The following is a 22,269-nucleotide window of genomic DNA, read 5'->3' on the forward strand; positions in this document are numbered from 1 at the left end:
CCTGATTCCTGCCCTGTTTCTCCTAGCACTAGCACCGCACTCATTCCTTGCTTTTGATTTGACTGTGTCAATAAATATTTATTTTGTTCGCTCTCACTTGGATTCACCTAAACATTCCTTATTTGTGACACCCTGCTACTATACTAATCATTGTTATTTTGTTTTGGACATTTTGCACCTTTTAATTTTTTTAACCATTGGTCATTAAACACTTGCAATTGGATTCACCTTGTTGTTTTCTTTTTTTTCTTATTTAGAGTGACAAAATATTTGCAGCTAAACCTAATAACTGGTTGCATCACCTTTAACAGCAACCACTGCAATTAAGCATTTTCGAAAACTTGCAGTGCTTCTGTTACAGCACAGTGGAGGAATGTTGGCCCACTCATCTTTGTAGAAATGTTGTAATTCAGCCACATTTAAAGGGTTTTTGAGTATGAGTGTCTTTTTTAATGTCATGCCACAAAATCTCAATTGGATTCAGGTCAAAACTTTGACTAGGCCACTCCAAAGTAAAGGCTTGATTTTGTTTTTCTACAACCATTCAGAAGTTGACATGCTGGTGTGCTTTGGACCATTGTACTGCTGCAGAACTTTGTTCAGATGGTCAGACATTCTCCTTCAGCATATTTTAGAACACAGCAGAATTTATAGTTTCATTTATCACAGCAAGTCTTCCAGGTCCCAAAGCAGCAAACCAGCCATTACATTACACTACATTACAACCATTACACTAATACCACCACATTATACTGTTGGTATGGTGTTCTTTATGAAGTTTATTTATAAACAAATTTCGAGAGGATCACATGCTTATGATTGTTCACAGCTGTTTCAACTTTAGCTAACGACTGATTATCCTATCAGACGATCCTTAACTCACTATAAATAACCAGACTTTTCTCATCTCAATATCTTCGTCTTGAAGAAACCCTCCCACCGAACACTACTTTCCCTCCTTTCAAACGGGCGTCACGGTGGCCAGCGATTAGTGCTGTTGCCTCACAGCAAGAATTCCCCTGGTTTAATTCCTTTCCAAACCAGACGGCATTTCTGTGTGAAGTTTGCTCATTCTCCCCGTGGTCGTGTGGGTTTTCCCCGGGTCCTCCGGTTTCCTCCCACAGTTCAAAAACAAGCATTCTAAACAATTAATCCAAATACTTTAGCTAAACTCTGAGTACCTTTCCACATCTATATCTGACACTTAGCTACAACAAGCAAGAGGGGGAGTCATCGAGATCTACCTGAGCTCAAATGCCATGCAATCCATGCAGTTCTTTGGATGCTGTTTTTGCTCAACTATTGTGACCACTTAGATGAGTTGTCATGGGCTCTTGAGGTAACTTTGGTTGGCTGGCTCTTCCTTGGAAGGTTCTCCACTATTACAGTACGTGTTATTGCCATTTGTAGATAACATGCTCTCACTGTGGTTCTCTGCAGTCTCAAAGCTTTAAAAAAGGCTTTTCAAAAACCATTTCCAAACTACTTTCATCTACCAGATCTAAATTATTTTCTTTCATTTGTTTTTGAATTTTTTTGGGTCTCTGCAAGTTTTCTTTCTTGAGGATCTTTTAATCTACTTAAAGGTGCAGTAGGTGATCTGCCAAAATGCTTACCGCTTAGCATATTATCTTTGGACGGTGGTGGAGGGTGGTGTGTTTTAAAGCCATGCCTCCTGAAATCACAAACACGTGCACTGAGATATGACAGCACAACCAACTAGTTCATGTCAATTAGAAATGTAGTTAGCGTTTGGCCGTCTGCGTGCAGGAATTTCACTTATTAAAGGGTAATGAAACAGTGTTGCTATTATAATTTGCTGCAGTGAAGTTTTTTATTTTTATTTACCCTCTATGAGAGGGCAGCTGGACTCGCGTGTGGATTACAGTGCACGCGACGTGCCATAGAAATACTCATTTAAGGAACATTGTTTACTCGAGAGCTTTTGTCATCTGGAAATGGTGAAATCTAGATTTACAGCTCCTTTTAATAAAGATGCAGATCCAGTTTGTGTGGATTGTCCTGTCTCTACAGATTTGGTAAGTGAGCGACCAGTGGTCTTTGTTTGTTTATTCAGAGGCCAGAAAAAGTTAATTCATATGGTCAGCAGTACTCTTTTAGTGTTTAAAGATGGACCTTAGCCAAATGATTTTTAAGTTAATAAAGTTTACCGTACGTTAACATCAATATAATATTATGGACTGAAAAATCCGATATAAATGCTGCTCTCCGAGTATAAACATGTAAGCACCACAATCAAACTTACCGTCGTAGAGGATTTTCGCTGCATTTTGTGACAGGAATAACACATGCGGCTTTCTGACGCTACCTACAGAGTGCATCTAAGTTACAGAGAAATGCGGAGGTTTTTTTTTCTCTTAATCGCTGTGCAGTAACAAACACTGCATGAAAGATACACGCTTTCAGCAATTCCTCGAATGAAATACCTTGTTTGTCACGAGAGGCATGAAAGAAATTTCTGAATGAAAGAGCCAAACTGCAGCTACAGTGCACCATTTAATAATTTGGCAAATAATTTGATTACTGATGTACATGTAAACACAGTCATTGTCTTTCTCCTCTACGTCTGTGTTTGTTTTGCCTGTGTGAAAATCAAATCCAAATTGACACTCCCATTTTTATGCAAATTTTTTCAGACCATGCCTTTTTTCCTCCTCCAACACTCCCCCCTAAACAGAGCTAAACACACCCACTTTCCTGACTTTTTCCAAAGTAGAGGTGTGAAAACACCCTGCTGAAACAAGGGGGTTTCATGGCCATTTAATAAGCCACACTTAGATGCGAGTTCAGAATAAATATTCAGAGTAGCATGGTAAACAGTATAGGGAGGCTGTGATTGTTCAAAAATGACCCAATGTGAATATAAAAGCAGCTTCAGCTCAGTAAAGCAGGCTAGGTGGAATAGCACTATTTACTGATGTTCTGCTGTTAAACTAAATATAAATCTACATTTGTTGATGCTGTCAAAGGTTCCTTATGAAACTGAAAATAGTCGCATCAATCTATTGCCGGAAGATTTTAGTGGCTGAACAACACATCTGTGCATATAACCCATTCATACAAAATCATTAAGGGGCAAACACTTTTTCACGCCACTGTATGTATGGCAAAATTCATACGACAATGGTCATATATATATATATATATATATATATATATATATATATATATATATATATATATATTTATATATATATATATATATATATATATATATATATATATATATATATATATATATATATATAATTTTTTTTTTTTTCAGGAAGAGAAAATGCCAGCTCTGCTTATGTTTTCATTCCCCAGTCCCAAACCTGGACTGAAGCTCAGAGTTACTGCAGAGAACATTACACAGACCTGGTCAGCATTAGAAATGAAACTGAAAACCAGATAATAGAGTCCATTATAACAAACAATAATGCCTGGATTGGTCTGTACAAAACCAAATATTGGTCAGATCAGAGCAACTCTTCATTTCTTTACTGGAACTCATGGCAAGAAGGAACAAGTGGCCATTGCACTGTGACATCATTTAGTGACTCTGGGCTATGGCTGGATAAAGACTGCAGTTATGCATTTCCTTTTATTTGCTACAGTGGTAAGTAGAAATTAATATATTTATTAGTTTTGATAAATAATGATATCCATCACCAAGCATAACAATTATAAAGATAATGATAATGATAGAGTTTTAAAATTCATTCTGAATGTCAGAGTTCAGATGACTAGAAAAACTAAAAAATTAGCATAACTTTAAAAATTATTTTATTTATTTATTTATTTATTTTTTATTTATTTATTTATTTATTTATTTATTTATTTATTTATTTTATTTATTTATTTATTTATTTATTTATTTTTGTTAAAAATATTCCAGGTGGAATCCATTGAAACATAAAGTGTTGCCGCAATTTAATTCGCAAATTAATATCTTATTTTCGTTATCATTTTACAAGCAAAAAAAATTAATAAATTGTCATATTTTCAAAACATAAAGTCTTTACTTTAGATTAGGTCACAGTACTGGATGAAGTTAAGTTAATAAAGCACTACTATACACATTACTGTTTGCCTGAATAATACGATTTATAAATGTTTATTTGAATAGTTTACAAAATATTTACATATGCAGTTTGAATGATCTTAAAAACACCAACTATTCTTAAATAACTGGTTTGTAAATAACGCAATACTTAATTTAGTAATGAAAAAGGAATCTTTAATAAAGTATGAAAACAATCATTAAGCAACTTAAACATGTGCTTATAAATACATGTGCATTTGTAGCTGTACTTATAATTACTTACTAACATTTATTAATGTAGGGTTATTGCTTTACAATTAATGAACACATGCAAATGCTTAATAAATGATTCATAATGTTAGTTATTAAGTGTTATCAATTTTTCTTCTGTTTGCAGAACCAGCATCAATCCGCCAGTATCATTTTGTGTCTGTGCCTATGAGCTGGACTGAAGCTCAGAGATTCTGCAGACAAAATTACACTGATCTGGCCACCATTGATAACATGGAGGAAATGAACAGGTTGATTGACACAGTTAATGGCAGTTACAGTGGAGTGGCTTGGATTGGTAAGTATGATGATGTAAACAGCTGGAGATGGTCACTGGAGGACAATCATTTCTATCAGGAGGGAGAAAGAGATTACAGGAACTTTTATCATGAACCAGACAACAGTGGTGGAAAAGAATTGTGTGTTTACACGGATCCTTATGGGAAATGGATTGATTACTCGTGTTATAATTTACTGCCCTTTATATGCTATGATGGTAAGGACATTATGTTTTGCTTACAACGAAAAAGCTGTTCATTTCTCCCCTTACTAGGCACTTATGTGCATTTATATTTGTTATATTTACTACATCAGGTAGACAAAATGCCACACAGCGTTACATCAGATTCAGTGGGGATAAGAACTGGACCGAGGCTCGTAGATACTGCAGAGATCATTACACAGATCTCGTCAATGTAAGAAATCAGACTGAGAATCAGAAGATCCTTAAGACAGGTGGAGGAGGCTGGATCGGACTGTATAGAAACAGAACTTGGTCTGACCAGCAGATTACCAGTTATGAAAACTGGAGACCACAAATTCCTAATTCTGGGTTGCAACCAGATAATGGCGAAGATTATGCTCTTAATTTTTTTGCCGAAAAGGGTCATCAGCACTGTACTGCTGTTTCATTTGGTAATGCAGGTCAATGGACAGATGAGGTCTGTGTATCCAACATGCCTTTCATCTGCTACAACAGTAAGTTCACTTATGCTAAACTTAATTTATTTATTTTTGAAAGAAAAAAATGAAAGAGAAAAATGATAATTGTTTTGACATGTTTACAAGTTTTAATGTGACATACAGCTTAAAATTATAATAATTTTAAATCCACAATTCTTACAATTTCATTTTAAAATGTCATTAAAATGACAAAGTGTCAAAAAATGATTTATTTTTAGATGAACTATCAATTTAATCACACATTAAAAATAAATATTAAGACATAAAACTGAACTCAAAATAAGACTTCTTTTTGGAAAATGCTAGTTGACAGTTGATTGACTTCCATAAAAAATATCACTTTGGAATTCAATGCGTACAATCAACCAGAAGTCGTTAAATAACTTATTTTGTGTTAAAAAAAGAAGAAAGATGTTTGTAAAGGTTTAAATGATGATGAGCAATTAGTATGGTAACATACATTTTTTAGATGAACTATCCCTTTAAGGTGGATAACGTAATCACCGGGTATTTAAAAAAGAAATATTTAATTACCAATATTTTAATTTCCGGGATTTAATGTAATTATTTCAATTACTGGTTGTAATAAAAATGTTGCCATAAACCTATGACCTGTTGCAAACAAATCCAACATGGTTCAGATCAGGTTTAAATATTAACTGTCAACTCAGAGTTTGTGACTCTGGATTGCATGCAGCAAGCATCCAATAGCGTGAAAATGTAGACAGTCAGTTTTATTAATTGCTCATGAGAGAGTCAGCGCAATTCACTTCTCTGCTGAAGACATTTATTAATATTTAAATGGACTTGCAAGACAAACATAAACACTGCTGATACAGGAATATATATATTAGAGAAGGCAACTTTAAGTTATTATTAATATTAATTGACAATATATTATCAATATAATATTAATAAGTTATTATATAATATTTATAGTTCAATTATATTTTAATATATAATATAAACTTTAAATAATTATAATTATTAATATAAAGATAATATGTTATTATATACTGGCAATTTGGATGCATACAATCTTTGAGTGTAAAATGCTTCAAAACGTTCTTCAAGGGTACTTGAAAAGTATAATTTTATCCACCAAATAAAAAAAAAGTAAGGTGAGAAGAGACAAGGTTATCATCTTGCCACACAATGATTCCTTATTCACAAACTATGTTTTGTTACTCTCAGGAACCTGCACGAAATCTTCATGTGTCCGTCAGTATTACTTTGTGTCTGTGTCTACAAGCTGGACTGAAGCTCAGAGATTCTGCAGACAGAATTACACTGATCTGGCCACCATTGATAACATGGAGGAAATGAACAGGCTCTTTAAAACAGCACGTGGAACTTACTATGGCAAAGCTTGGATTGGACTGTATGATGATCTGAACAGTTGGAGATGGTCACTGGATAATACAGCTTTAGAGGGTGGATTTAAAAGCTGGTATGTCCAGAAACAAGTTAACTCAGGTGGACAGAGTCTGTGTGTGTGCATGTCAAGAAATCCAGGAACATGGAGTGAATCTCCTTGTTCACAGATATATCCCTTTGTTTGCTATGATGGTAAGCACTGCTCTTGGCTTTCGAAGAACTATGACAACTTATGATACAGTATCATAATTAATTACGTAAATTATATTTTCACAGGAAGAGTGAATGCTAGTGCAAGTTATGTGTTTGTTTATCAATACATAAACTGGACTGAAGCTCAGAGTTACTGCAGAAAACATCACACAGACCTTGTCAGTATCCGAAATGAAATGGAGAACTACAGGGTTCAGTCATTACTTTCATATGATTACACTGTTTGGATTGGACTGTACAGAAGCAGGTCTTGGTCAGATCAGAGCAACTCTTCATTCAGTAACTGGAGGTCAGGACAGCCAGATAATGCTGGAAACAGTGAATACTGCACTGCTGTGTCATTCAGTGAATCTGGGAGCTGGACAGATGAAAACTGCAATACTCAATTTGCCTTCATTTGTTACAGCAGTGAGTTTACACCACACTTAATTCAGATTGTAGGCTAGATTTGCAGTTTATTTAAAAAAAAAAAAAGCCCAATTATAATGTGTTTACAATAATAATATTACTTAAAATAGTGTTGCTTTTTCCCATTTTTGCACCTTGACAGCAATAGCATCATCTCTTCAGTATCACTTTGTGAATCAGTCTATGAACTGGACTGAAGCTCAGAGATTCTGCAGACAGAATTACACTGATCTGGCCACCATTGATAACATGGAGGAAATGAAGAGGCTCATTAAAACAGTCAATGGCAGTTACAATGGTTCAGCCTGGATTGGTCAGTATGATGATGTGAACAGCTGGAGATGGTCACTGGAAGACAATGATTTCTATCAGGAAGGAGAAAGAGATTATAGGAACTGGAATCATGAGCCAAACAACATAGGTGGCAGGGAATTATGTGTGTACATGCACAGTGGATACTGGTTTGATGTGCCATGTGACAGTTATTACCCATTTGTCTGCTATAATGGTAAGAAATTCCAGCAAAACAAAAATAAATTATTATTTTCTTATATTTTCTTATTTCGTATAATTTAAATTACTGGTTCGAGCCTTGGCTAGGTCAGTTGGCATTTCAGTGTAGAGTTTGCATGTTCTCCCTGAGTTCATGTGGGTTTCCTCCGGGAGCTCCGGTTTCTCACACAAGTCCAAAGACATGTGGTACAGGTAAATTGGGTAAGCTAAATTGTCTGTAGTGTATGTGTGTGAATGAGTGTGTATGGATGTTTCCCAGTGAAGGGTTGCAGATGGAAGGGCATTCGCTGCGTAAAATATATTCTGGATAAGTTGGTGGTTCATTCCGCTGTAACGACCCTAAGATTAATAAAGGGACTAAGCCAAAAAGAAAGAACGAATTGATAAATGAATGAATATATATATATCAGAGGTCGCGTTAACCGAATATTTTCAGTCATTGACAGATTTTTTTCAGTAGTGACGGAAAAATCTAAAGGTGATCCGTCATTTTGATGGATTATGCTGAGGGTGATCTATTGTAATTTGTAGCTAACTGTAATTCCCACTCCTGTCCAGCTGATGGCAATTGCCCTAGTTTTGTCTCCTCTTTGTTACCCAGTTGCAAAAATCTCACAGCAGCTGAGTATGAGAAGTTTCTTTAAATGGCCAAATAGTTGCGATATTAATCATAAAGGTGAAAAAAGAGGAAGTGATGCAGTGGACGATGAAGAACAAACAGACAAAAATCCTCAGTCGCCGACAGCTGTTGTTACGGGCCAACCAAGCGGCAACAAGGAGGTCAGGTGCTTTAGAGTGCGTTGTGAGCACTACCGAACACAGAGGGGTAAAGCTGCACCCCTGGTGCTGAAGGAGTGCGTGCTGCAGTATTTTTTCCCGGTGAACCAAGTGCTTTCAAGACCGGGAAATCCCACATTCAGAAAATCCAGCAAACTTCTGATCACTTCCTTAGGAGAAATGTTTCCTAACTACAAAACACTGCTGAAGTGGTGCTACCCAGATAGCAGGTAGTAATCGGCCTGAGCTCGGCTGCCCTTCAGCACCTCCGGCTCCGACTCGGCATCAGCGAGTGTTATCCGAGCCGAGTATGGCCCGCGGCTCGCTCCCGCACATGCGTTTGTGATGCTGCTGTAAAGCCTGGCCCGATTCCAGTTAACCCTATCTGTTCCGAGTCTGTCTGTAGAGTCCGGGCCGCTTCTGGTAAGGACTCTGCAGTGTGGCAGCAGAACGCGGCTTCAGCCTCCAGAACAAAATTAAAACTGTCACCAAAATTACATTTTTCAAGGCAAAGACACAGAAATTAATGACAATTGTCTCTGCATCAGTTTCTCTTGATGCGTTTGATTACGCACAGGCAAGCACACAGTTCAGGTTGAAGCAGGAGGAAGAAATTAGGAAAGGTAGATATGAGTAATTGTTCATTTGTCAAATAAAAATGAATAATTTAGCCTATATGCTCGTTGTGCAAGTTCATTATTAAAATATGAATGAAAAAAGTGATTAGAAAATATGAAAATTAATTGATGGTCAATAATAGGTTATGACAGAATTTTTACAACCCTCTGTCAAAATGACAAAGTGTAACGGGACCTCTGATATATATATATATATATATATATATATATATATATATATATATATATATATATATATATATATATATATGTGTGTGTGTGTGTGTGTGTGTGTGTGTGTGTGTGTGTGTGTGTGTGTTTTGTAAACATACCTTTAGTTAAACAAAACCATAAATAAATGTACAACAATTGTTTAAAGATGTATTATTTGTTTTATTTTATAGGAAGCACTCAAATCTATGTTTTGGTTACTCAGACAAAGAAATGGACAGAAGCTCAGAGCTACTGCAGACAGAGATACACAGACCTGGCCAGTGTAAGGAATGAGACAGAGCGGCAACAGATACTAAGTGTTACAGGCTCTGGAAATTTTGGTTACGATGTCTGGATTGGTCTGTACAGAAACAGACTGTGGTCAGATCAGAGCAACTCTTCATTCTCATTGTGGCTGCCACAGACTGCAAGTGTTGATGCACAACCAGATAATGGTGCAAATGTCCCAGGAGAATATGGAGCTCAACACTGTACAACTGTGTCTTTAAAATACTTTGGCCGATGGACAGATGAGGGATGTATTAACAGATTGCCTTTTTTCTGTTACACTTGTGAGTTTATATACCTTATATTATGAATAATAAACATCAGGTTGTTATTATTACACAGAATACAAAGACTCTTGAAAAGTGTAACATTTGATAATTATGCTTACATTTTTGCTAATGCAAGCCTTCTGTTTGCTTTGTGGTGAATCTGATGGCCATCATATGAACCCACATTTGCAGATGTGTACGGTATGTTTGTATAGTTTTGCTGTTTTTAACATAATGACTGTTAAGTTAATCAGCAAAAATTAAAATACATTTAGTCACACAGAACTCTAGTGTTAATTAAACTGTACTGACATGTTCATTTATTTCATTTTTACTGATCAGTGATGGCAATGCGAGTGGAATTTACAAGTCTAGATAATTTGTCAAAGGCACAGATTGAGGAAGACGTGATTGTACAGGTAAGACACTTGACAGTCATTAAGAAGCATTTATTAATAGTAACAGCATTTTTGTTTGAATATTTTCTTTGATACTTTACGTAATTGATTGATACCACATATGCTTACTTATATAAACATTTAATGCTAAAATTGTTTAAGACAACTGTGCAACAAATACTGTATAAGTGACATTTAAATGACAAAAGAAGCACGATGATACATTTGTCATAACTTGTATATATTTTCAGTTAAAAGAGGAGCTGATGAAGCATGGATTTCCCAGCAATGTCACCATGCATCTGAGAGACTATCATAAGGTTAAACCCTGATAAAGGAGGACAGCGCTTTACTGTTTCCACATTTTAGAGTTTTAGACTCAGTACTTACTACTTACAAATAATATAACTGTATTCTCTTTACTTTTACAAATGAATGATCTTACACTGTAAAAAATCTGGTAAAAAATGATGTTGAAAATTCAGCTCTGCAGTAACAAAGTGACATTTTAATATATTTATTAGTCTGATCGCTCTGGTTACTAAAGTAACCCTCAGGGAACGGAAATGCTATTAGTGGATTTATGAATTAATTCACGAATTGGGGGATTTTGTTTCAGAAAGCCAATTGTCTGAAAGAGTATACAACGGGCCAATGAAATGCCAATGAATTGGCAGCGTAAACTTGCGCACGTGTGCCTTATTGTCAATTATCTCTGCTTATAAGCACAGGGAAGCAAGGAAACGCCATCCTTTTAAGCTGAAGAGACTGACACTTACAGCTAAGGAACAGTCATTATGGCGATGCTAAATAGCATTTCCGTTCCCCTCCTCGGGGAACGAGGGTTACTTTAGTAACCAAAGCGTTCCCCTTCAGATGGGGAACTTCGGTGCTGTAAGTGGATTTATTCATTAATCCACGAATTGGGGGAATGTATGGAAAACGCCATAATGACTGCACCCTACCTTCGCCTCCGATGAGAGGACAGCCAGGCATAGCGTAAGCGCTCCTGCATCAAAGAGAGGCGCGGTCCTCCAACGTGGTCCCTGGCCCTTACTTATCCCACTTCAAAAGAAGTTTTACGGATTTAGATATAATTTTTGGAAAGTCGCAAGCGTCTAGATAATTCTAGGAAAATACAACAGTATGTTGGGAAAGCGTGCAGTCCCGATAGGGAGGACGCTGCAGAGGCCATCTGCTACCCAATGGGGGAGATATGATGGCAAAAATACATATGGACTAGCCCTGAAAAGGGGGAGTACGCATATAATAGAATGGTTAGCGGAGATGGAAGATACGGGGCCACCCGTGAGGGGGGACTGCACCGTGGCTGAATAAGCATATGGGATAGCCTAGTGGGGATCACACATAGCGGGCACCTATACCCAAAACGTGGGCTGACCAGCGGGCAGACCTACAACGTAGTGGGCCAGCAAGTGACTCATCCGCTGAATTTGTGCTGAAGGCCTCGGACGAATCTGCAGGGCTCACCTGACGGGGAACTTTACTGACAGATAAAAGGCGCACCTATCTCCGTGTTAGGGAGAATGGCGCAGCAAGTGTGTTTCAACACCTTCATCGAATTGTTTCCTCAATCACCAAGGGTTACCTAATACCCTTGAGGAAACCGGCTCCAGTCGCAGATTGTAAAACCTTGCAAATGTATTAGGTGTCGCCCAGCCCGCAGCACTACAGATGTCTGTTAGAGAGGCACCGCATGCACGCGCCGAAGAGGATGCGAAGCTCCGAGTGGAGTGCGCACACACTCTCAGGGGAAACAGCTCGCCTTGGCTCTGATAAGCGAGAGAGATGGCATCCACTATCCAGTGGTTACGGCACTTCCCTGCTGCCGACCGCCATAACAGACGAAGAGCTGCTCAGATGATCTAAAGCTCTGAGTGCGGCCCAGATAAATACGCAAAGCTGGACAAAGTAAGGAAAGGGCTGGGTCTGCCTCCTCTAGGGGCAGCGCTTGCAGGCTCACTACCTGGTATTAAAACGGAGTGGTAGGAACCTTGGGCCCAGGCCGGGTCTCAGGAATGTGATAGTAAGCCTGCCCGAATTACAGGCAAGAGTCAATGACCGAAAAATGCCTCCAGGTCCCCGACCTTCTAAATCGATATCAACGCAACCAGCAGAGCTGTCTTCAGGGATAGAAATCCTAAAGATACTGAGTCAAGGATCGAAGGGATCTGACGCAGGCTCGTGATAATGAGGGTGAGATCCTAAGAGGGCATGAGAGGCGGGCGGGGTGGATTAGTTCGCCTAGCGCCTCTGAGGAACCGGATGATGAGGTTATGCCTTCCCACGGTGCTGCCAGCCACCGCGTCATGAAAGCGGAGATGGCAGTCACATAACCTTGAGTGTATAGGGCGACAGCCTGCTCTCCAGCTTCTCTTGGAGTAAAGAAAGCACAACGCTGATCTGGCAAATTTCGGGGGTTTTCTCTGCGAGAGATGCACCATTCAGTGAATAGACTCCACTTCAGGGCATAGGCGCGCTTGAGGAGGGGGCTCTAGCCCGAGTGATGGTATTAACCACCGCAAGTGGTAGGTTACCTAATCCTTCCTCGCATCTAAGGACCACCAGTGGAGGTTCCAAAGATCGGGGCGAGGGTGCCAGATAGTGCCCTGTCCCTGAGAGAGTAGGTGCTCTCCCAAAGGGATCTGCCAGGGGAGGGCCATCGCGGGGATGGAGAGCTCTGACATCCAGGTCCGGTTGGGCCAGAGGGGCGCAACCAGCAACCTGTTCCTCGTCCTCCCTGCGGTTGATATACGCCACCGCCACCGTGCTGTCAGTCCTGAAAAAAACGGTGGAGAGCGAGGAACACTGCCAACAGCTCCAGGCGATTGATATGCCAATGCAACTAGGTTCGAAGCAGCTGCGGATGCCATATGCCCCAGAAGCCTCTGAAATAATTTCAGTGGGACGACTATTTGCTGTCGAGCTCTCTCAGACAGTTCAGCATCAGCTGAGCACGCTCTCCGGAGAGGCGCGCTGCCATGGTGACCGAGTCCAGCTCCAGCCCGAGAAATTGGTTGACCTAAAACCCAGACAGGTGGAGGTGCCGGAGCACCTTGTGTCTGTGCATAATCAATTGCTCCCGAGTGGGCTAAAATCAGCTAGTCGTCGAGATAATTGAGTATGCGGATGCCCGCGAGCCGAAGGAGTGCTAAGGCACCCTCCGTGAGCTTGGTATGGACCCGCGGAGACAGAAAGAGCCCGAAGGAGAGGACAATCGCTGACGTACTAGCAGTGGGGCAGCGCGGAGTGGGTGTGCTGATCCGGGAAGCGCGAGGGTCCCGCGGAAGAGCTGGAGGCGAGAGATCTGCTCTCACTCCGCACCCAAACTCCGGAGGGGAGGCTCGAGGGGAGGGAGAAAGGAGACCGTCCTCTCAGCGCTCGTGAGCCACTGGCGAAACGCACCGAACCTGCGAGCTAGAAGCATAGCGTCTCAGACTGGCAGATTTCAGCTGTCACATCCGGGGAAGTGGAAAAGTGCTCTTTCATTGATGTTTTCATGGCAGTAAAAAGTGCCGTTGGAAATGGGGCCCCGCCTTCCAGCCGGGAAAGAGCAAGTTCCCTATTCTCCAGATGACCTGTCCCAGGGACGCTTCGCGGTCCGTTACCGGACTTAGCTGTGCTCTGGGCAGGGGGGGCTGCCTGCTTTCGAGGTGCTCAACACGCTCACTTCGCCGGAGGTGTGTGCGGAGGCGGTGCAGCTCTCGTAGGTGGGCGCCTTCGGTGAGGAGCAGCAGATATGGATGGTACGGCGGGCGGAGCGGGCTTACGTTCCCGCTGATAGGTGACATTACCCATCGCCTCAGACTGCTCTCTCACCGCCTTGAATTCCTGGGTGAATTCACAGATGGTGTCGCCGAACAGGCCAGCTTGGGATATGGGGGAGTCAAGAAAGCTGACTTTGTCAACTTCACACATATCAGCCAAGTTTAGCCAGAGGTGGTGCTCCTGGATCACTAATGTGGACATCGTCCTCGCCAACGCACACGCAGTGGACTTAGTGGTCCGAAGAGCATAGTTGTATGCGGTGCAAAGTTCAAAAGCCTGGGTTAGACCCATCCTCTTGCAGCTCGGCCAGCGCTTGCATTTGTTAGCGCTAGTAGGTGGCCATCGCGTGCAAGGCGGAAGCAGCATGGCCCGCAGCCTTGTAAGCTTTAGCTCAGAGGTAGGCAGATAACTTACAGGCTTTGAATGGGAGACGAGGCGGACCCAGCCAAGAAAAGGCGCCACGCGGACAAAGATTGACCGCAATCGCGCGCTCAACCTGAGGAATCGCCACATACCCCCTGGCCGATCCACCGTCAAGAGTGGTGAGGGCGGAGGGACACGCAGCACGGGCAGAAAAAAAGTGCCCTCCAAGACTGCGTGAGCCTACTATGCACCTCCAGGAAGAAGGGGACGAGAGGCTTCGAAGGCTTCGCCCTCTGGTCCTCTACGTAGCACCCATCTAGTCGGTCCGGCCGCAGAGCTGGACGAAGCTTGGATGGAGCGCTTGGAGGAGCGGGAGTGCCGCGGGCCCGTGGCCGACGGATTATCTCTCGCTGAAACCCTCAGATCTGCCCGAGTGCCCGCTGCAGTGCAGGGGACAGCTGGGGTGGTTTGTCCTTTTGCAAAGGCTACACGCGATCTTAACTGCGCAACAGTCATGGCATCGCAGTGATGACATGAACTGCCCGCGGGCAGCGCATTAACATGCTGGAACCCCAGATATGCAACGCAGTGTTCGTGCCCATCATCCGGGGACAGAAACCACCGCATCCAGAAACGCACGGTCGGAGCGCCATCCTGAAAAGGACGTGCTGCACAACTGTGTTGCTCTTTTTGTGAAGTTACAACTTTATACGCACCACTCTAGAGGACCGGACCCAAAGAACGCCAGGCAAGGGAGAAACCCAGCTCGACCGTTTGCAGTAGCGCGTACACAATCTGGACCGGGAGAATGCACAGCAGGAGGAACCGTCATCGACTCTCTCAGAAGGCTGTAATAGTCTCTGAAGCGAAAAGGATGGCGTTTCCTTGCTTCCCTGTGCTTATATGCGGAGTTAATTGGCAATAAGGCACATGTGCGCAAGCTTACGCTGCCAATTCATTGGCATTTCATTGGCCAGTTGTATACTCTTTCAGACGATTGGCTTTCTGAAATGAAATCCCCCAATTCGTGAATTAATGAATAAATCCACTAATAGCATTGAAGTTCCCCATCCGTAGGGGAAACAATATATTGTTGAGGAAATATTATATAGAGATTTATGTGTGGCTTTTTAATGTCAAAAGCTGTTGTCAAGCTTTCAAAATGCTATTGAAATGCATAAAAAACATGAATCACAAAATATGCTAAACTGTTAATTTACAGAAATTTCTATAGTGTGCTTGTGAAATATCTCGATCTTATAATGAAATATTGTGCCATTGTGTTTTGTTTTAAATTTGTTTTACAAATCAGTGAAGGGCTTTGTATCAAAATTGATTTAGTTTGAATTTAGTGTCAAAATAATGGATAAATGGGTTTATGGACTTCATATAGTTTGATCAATGGCTGATAATGTAAAGGTAAGACAAAAGAATAATTACATTATTTTAGTATCATCATGATAAACAACAAAGGTTGAAAGCTGTGTGTAAAATGAAATAAAGTTTGAAGGTTCAAATGAAGTGCTGTTTGTTTTTTCAGGTCTTGAGTTCTGTAAAAACAAATGGACGAAAACATTTTTTTACCAAGTTCACAAAAGTTTGCAACAACAGTGTACCAGTCTCCTAAAGTCAAATGTAACTCATACCTATGTGGAATTAAACATTTTAAAATTGCAGAAAAAATTGTAATAATAGATTTTAAACATTAAAACAGACATTTTTATCAAATAAAACTCTGCATCTGAGCAAAGAATAGCTGTCACAGTCATTAGCGACCCAGGCTTGTAGATCACTGAGAATCAATCACTTTCATTCAGGACTACAAATCTGTCAACAAATTGAATACAAATCCTGTTATGCACCACACAATCACACCTGTTTTGGTTTTCCCTGCCTGTATATATCTGTTTGACCCTGTTAACCGTTGCCTGCCTGACCATACTTGATTAAATCCTGCATTTGGAAGCAAACCTCTGTTGGCAGCATCCCATCATATTACAATAGCCTACAAGGATAGTTCACCCAAAAATTACAATTCTGTCATCAAACCTCCTTTACTTAACTCCCAGGGGTCTGAGGTGATTTTGGGGCCAATGAGATGTTTTGACATGCCCTGACATTTGTGTGTTTTTCAGCTATTGATTACATAATATTGGCCAACATCTTTGTTTTTCTTTCAGCAAAAACTGTGCTACAAGAATATGTCAGAAATATTGATGTACATGATTGCGTTTTTTAGAAAAAAAAAATATCATGCATTGTTAGTAAGTTTTGGAGAAAAAATGTAGCTGAATTAAGGTCCAAAAAACACACTGAATGTGCTTGAACAAGACTTTTGAGTTATCAGTCTTGTAGGCTAGAATATTTACTTCCCAATTATGTGAAAATTATTATGTTCTCTCATTTAAAGAAAACATTACAATGAAACACAATTTGTTAATATTGCAATGTCCATCTGCAAAAGTTCACCCAAACTAAATGCTTGTATGACCTATATATATATATATATATATATATATATATATATATATATATATATATATATATATATATATATATATATATATATAAATATAAATATAGTTGAAGTCAGAATTATTAGCCCCCCTGAATTATTAGACCGCTTGTTTATTTTTCCCCCAATTTCTGTTTAATGGAAAAAAGATTTTTTCAACACATTTCTTAACATAATAGTTTTAATAAGTCATTTCTACTAACTGATTTATTTTATCTTTGCCATGATGACAGTAAATAACATTTGACTAGATATTTTTCAAGACACGACTATACAGCTTAAAGTGACATTTAAGGCTTAACTAGGTTAATTAGGTTAACTAGGCAGGTTAGGGTACTTCTACAAGTTATTATATAACAGTGGTTTGTTCTGTAGATTATCGAGAAAAAAATATAGCTTAAACGGGCCTATAATTTTGTCCCTAAAATGGTATTTAAAAAATTTAAAACTGCTTTTATTCTAGCCGAAATAAAAAAATAAGACTTTCTCCAGAAGAAAAAATATTATCAGACATGCTATGGAAATTTCCTTGATCTGTTAAACATCATTTGGAAAATATTTTAAAAAGATGAAAAAAATTCGAAGGGGGCTAATAATTCTGACTTCAACTGTATATATATACTATTACACCTGTGACGATCACCAGCGATCTAACAACCAAAGATCATTGGAAAACATACACATTCACACAAAACTACAAATTTGCCGGTTTATGGACTACAGATACTAGTCATGCAAAACACACACTCACCTGCTCCAGGTCACTATTGATTAGACACTCACAGCTGAAGCTGCTTTTGGACTAATTATACAGACTATAAATACAACACACTAACACACAGTTGTTATCTTAGTTGTTAGTAGTTGTTGAGTCTTGTTATCTGTTTAGTGACATTACAACACGTTTTCTTTTGTCTTGCTTTGCCGTGATTTTTACCCTCACCTTGTTTATTTGTTTTTCCTGTTTGCTACCTGCCTTGTGACCATTTCCCTGCTATTTTGACTATGACTCTTGATTGCCCTTATACATCTGTTTGCTCCTGTGTTGAACATTGCTTGCCTGACCATCCTGATAATAAACCCTGCATTTGGATCCTCACCTTCGTTGTCAGTGTCACATCCCTGGTTACAACACCCCTCACAAATCTCTCTTTTAAATTCATATTTTTAATAGGAAGCTCAACAATATTATGTTTGTGCATATACTTTTGTCTGTAAAGGCCAAATCTGAAACTCATCTAACACAATAACTTAAGATAATGGTCTAAAAACTTGTACACTCAAATTTGTATGTTGTAGAAAAATAATAAATAAAAATTTTAAAATGAGGAAAAATCAAGAGAAGCAAAAAAAAAAAAAAATGGAAAAGTGTCATTGAAATTTTGTAGGTTATAATATTTTTTTTTTGCAATATTTAGCTTGAATGTAATTATATTATCTTTCCATTTTTTAGTATGTTTGGTGACTTAAATATTATTTTAATAAATATATCTATTTAGGAAATCTGTTTGGTTTAAAAGCACCAAAATACAAATCAAATCAAATTAAATCAAATCAAATCAGTCCTTTATTTGTCACAAACACTTTCCTATAGTGAAATCAAACCCCCCTGACCGTACACAAACATCACAATTTTCAGTGGAAGACAGGTCACAGGAGGTAGCATTTAAAAAAAAGAAGTAAGATACATTTCAGGAGAGGGGGGCAAAAAAACTCCCTCTCGCCTTGCTCTTAAACTAGAGCAGTGTGAGACCAGGAAGAAAAAAATGCCTATACATTGCCTATATTCACTGAGAAATGAAGGAAAATATTCATTTTCAAAATGGGCTGTACTCAATTATGGTGAGCACTGTATGTGCACTTATACAGCATGCACAAAAAGAAATGGTATAAAACGTGTTTCAGAACTGTTGTAATAATTTTTTGTGCATTATTAATTAATAATTTCTGAATGACTCTAAGACACTAAAGTAGCATAATGACAAAAGCTTTAAACAAAAGAATGAATATTATTTTAAACATGAAAAACAATTACTTTAAATGAAAATAATATTTTAAGACCTTTTATATATGTTGATCCCAGGAGATTAATTGGGTCATAATTTTTATTTATTCCTGGGAGTAAAAATAAAAAGACCTTTCTAGCGTGCTGTGTTTGCTTGTGGGGGCATCTTTGTTTTGGGGTGTTGGGGCAGCTTTCGTCATTGTTTTTAATAATGGTCCAAGGGAAGAGCCAGAGTGATGGTTTGGAGCTTATACAACCTACCATTGTATGACTGTTCATTCACAGTGTATGACTGTTCATTCACAGCCTTTTCAATAATCTCTTACATGAGTCTGTTTGGAGAACATATCTGCAATTTTTAATTCCAATAAGCAGTTGTGGAGAACTCAAGACTGAATCATCCAACTGCTATGGCAGTGTCTGTTTTATCATTTTTACCCTGCATATATCCCCTTGTTTGTTTAGGTATTTCACTAGATCGGGGAACCCTTCCTAGTCTTCTGATTATGGTAAGACTGGCTTTGAAAATAAGCTTCTTGTCATATCCAGTGAGCAAACATGTTTTCGATTGCACTTAATAGTTTTATCCATTCAGTAACATCCAAGGATAGTCTAGAAAACCACAACCAGCGTGGAATGGAATTCATGTATGTCTCCCACAACATTAGGTTGAGTTAGCAAGTATATTTAATTTATAATCCATTTGCTTTAAGATTTATCAAAGAAACAAAGTAATGGATTTAATATAGAAAGAGAGAAATGTCATTCTAATTGTGATAGACATATCTGTTCTCATTTTAGATTTCTATGTAACTTAATATGGATGAAATGCCTGCTAGAAGCAGATGGAGGGCAGGAATGTCATACAGGTGATTTTATGATGCAGGACTAAGATAATCAGACATTTTCTAGATAATTCTATGATGTATTCTTCAGTTTGAGTTTTCATACAATAGCAAAACTTGAACACACAGGATTTTTGAAATTCCATCGTGTAAGCTCAGAGATACTGTAGAGATAAATACACTTATCTGGTCTCTCATCTTATGAACTTTAGAATGTAATGATGCAGTCTAACTGGTGTGCCTAAAACAGATCTACATGTATTTATGATAAACAAAACAATAGCCTACATACGTCAACAGATTTCTTTATGTTAAGGTTAAAAAAAAAAACATTTTTCAAGTTGCTTTGAGCATAAAGAGTACTGCAGAGACAACAAAACAGAAACTAACAAGCAAGAAAGGAGACCGAAAGACAGGAATGGTAAATATAAGAATTAATGATCAAAATATGGTTATTATTCAATATACCATTTATTTGTAAAGATGTATTATGAAATTACTTTCTTTTTTTCTCTCTCCACAGCCATGTTTTCATTGGTTTTGCTTTCAGGTACTGAAATTCTTTTAGATTTTTGTCAATATCTTTAGATTTTTTTTTTTTAAAATCAAATTATCAAAATAATATAAACCTTTTATTTTTTATTATAGAAAATTGGGCATATAGATTCTGTAAATTTAACAGTAACTATTGAAAAAACTTTGTATTGTAGAATGGGAGGTGTATTTATATATGCACATATTTTCCTTATTAACTAAAGTAAGATTAAAATAGAACCTAATGAGTATAGCTTCTGTGTTTTCATCAGGTTTTATTACCTTGACCTTGGGTGTTCCTCGTCAGTATGTGTTTGTGAATGAATCAATGACTTGGGCAGAAGCTCAGAGATACTGTAGAGAGAAATACACTGATCTGGCCACCATTGAAAATGAACAACAGACGATCCAGTTACTGGACACAGTGAATGATGATTCCATTGATTTGGCCTGGATTGGACTTTACGATGACCTGAACAGATGGAACTGGACTCTGCAGGACAGCAATTTCTTCAAGGCAGGAGAGAAAAGCTTCAGGAACTGGAATAACCCAGTCCCATACAATTATATAACACAAAGTCAGTGTGTATACATGTACATGGGGATATGGCGTGCAGCCTATTGCACTGGGTCATATTATCCAGTTGTCTGCTATGATGGTAATCCATACATTAATGTATGATCTATATGTGGCAAAATACATATGGCAATTGTAAATATCAAACCAGCCTCTCTCTTATCTGAATATGACTTATTTTCATTTCAGGAAGAGAAAATGCCAGCACTGCTTATGTTTTCATTGCCCAGTCCCAAACCTGGACTGAAGCTCAGAGTTACTGCAGAGAACATTACACAGACCTCGCCAGCATTAGAAATGAGACTGAAAACCAGATAATTGAGTCCATTACAACTTACAATGGGTATGCTTGGATTGGTCTGTACAAAACCAGATCTTGGTCAGACCAGAGCAACTCTTCATTTAGCTACTGGAGCTTGTTGCAACCGGGTTCAGCAGGATCCTGCACTGTGGTCTCATTTAGTGACTCTGGGAAATGGATAGATAAAGACTGTGGTTATGCATTTCCTTTTATTTGCTACAGTAGTGAGTAGAAATTAATATATTTATTAGTTTTGATAAGTAATGATATCCATTACTTATATTGTGTCTATGTAGTCAAATAAAAATAGGCACTATAAAGTACAATGTGGTCCAAGAATCTGTGTATATAACAAAAATAGTATAAAGGCCTGTTTACACCATGCACAGTACTCATAGATAAAAAAGAAGTGAAAATAGAAGATAAAAATAAAGAATATGAATAAACATTCATTCACAAATATATTTATCATTATATTTATATGTATAATTACTGTGCTTAATGTGAATGGGCCGTGAGTCTAGTATTCACAATAAAGTTTTAATTTGAAATCTGATATGAAAAAGTAAATTTAAAGCATTGATTCTCAGAGTATAAATGATAAGATGTTCCTGTTGACGGAAAAGATTCTTTTCGAAATGTTATCTGATAACCTTTTTACACTTGTGGTATTCATGAAACTCAATTGTTGCTGTCATAGTCAACTAAATATCTGGTATGAAATCAAACACAGATCAGACACTTTGTAATGCAACCAGACTTAACAATTTTGGCTTTTACATCATTTTTGATTGACTTGTTGAAATTCTGCACTGTTTAAAAACCATCCTCTTTCTGCTTAACAGTTGACGTGTTCAATCACACCAGTGTGATTTATCTAGACTGGTTTCTGGAGTGAAAGATTGAACTAGTTTGATTAGAATGTTCAGTGCTTATGATCAGCTGTCAAATTCAAATCTGCTTTCACATGTTGGCTGTCAGTTAACAAC

General features: G+C 38.5%; 2 protein-coding genes and 1 long non-coding RNA gene across 4 annotated transcripts in view; 2 read left to right on the forward strand and 1 right to left on the reverse strand.

Moving 5' to 3' along the window:
- LOC141379826 (uncharacterized) overlaps nt 1-22,269 on the forward strand; it is a 195,959-nt gene that overhangs the window by 55,537 nt on the left and 118,153 nt on the right. The gene's annotated exons all lie outside the window — the stretch shown is intronic.
- On the forward strand, nt 7,425-9,994 carry LOC141380034 (C-type mannose receptor 2-like). Its single transcript, XM_073936108.1, has 2 exons — nt 7,425-7,784; nt 9,588-9,994. The coding sequence occupies exons 1-2, from the start codon at nt 7,460-7,462 to the stop codon at nt 9,992-9,994; spliced, it is 732 nt and encodes a 243-aa protein (XP_073792209.1). The 5' UTR covers nt 7,425-7,459.
- LOC141379829 (uncharacterized) overlaps nt 20,329-22,269 on the reverse strand; it is a 224,208-nt gene continuing 222,267 nt past the window's right edge. Inside the window, exon 4 of the long non-coding RNA XR_012396675.1 lies at nt 20,329-21,447. This is a non-coding gene — a long non-coding RNA (uncharacterized lncRNA). The remainder of the gene's footprint in view (nt 21,448-22,269) is intronic.

This window comes from Danio rerio, chromosome 21 (assembly GCF_049306965.1).
Source record: "Danio rerio strain Tuebingen ecotype United States chromosome 21, GRCz12tu, whole genome shotgun sequence".
NCBI lineage: Eukaryota > Metazoa > Chordata > Actinopteri > Cypriniformes > Danionidae > Danio > Danio rerio.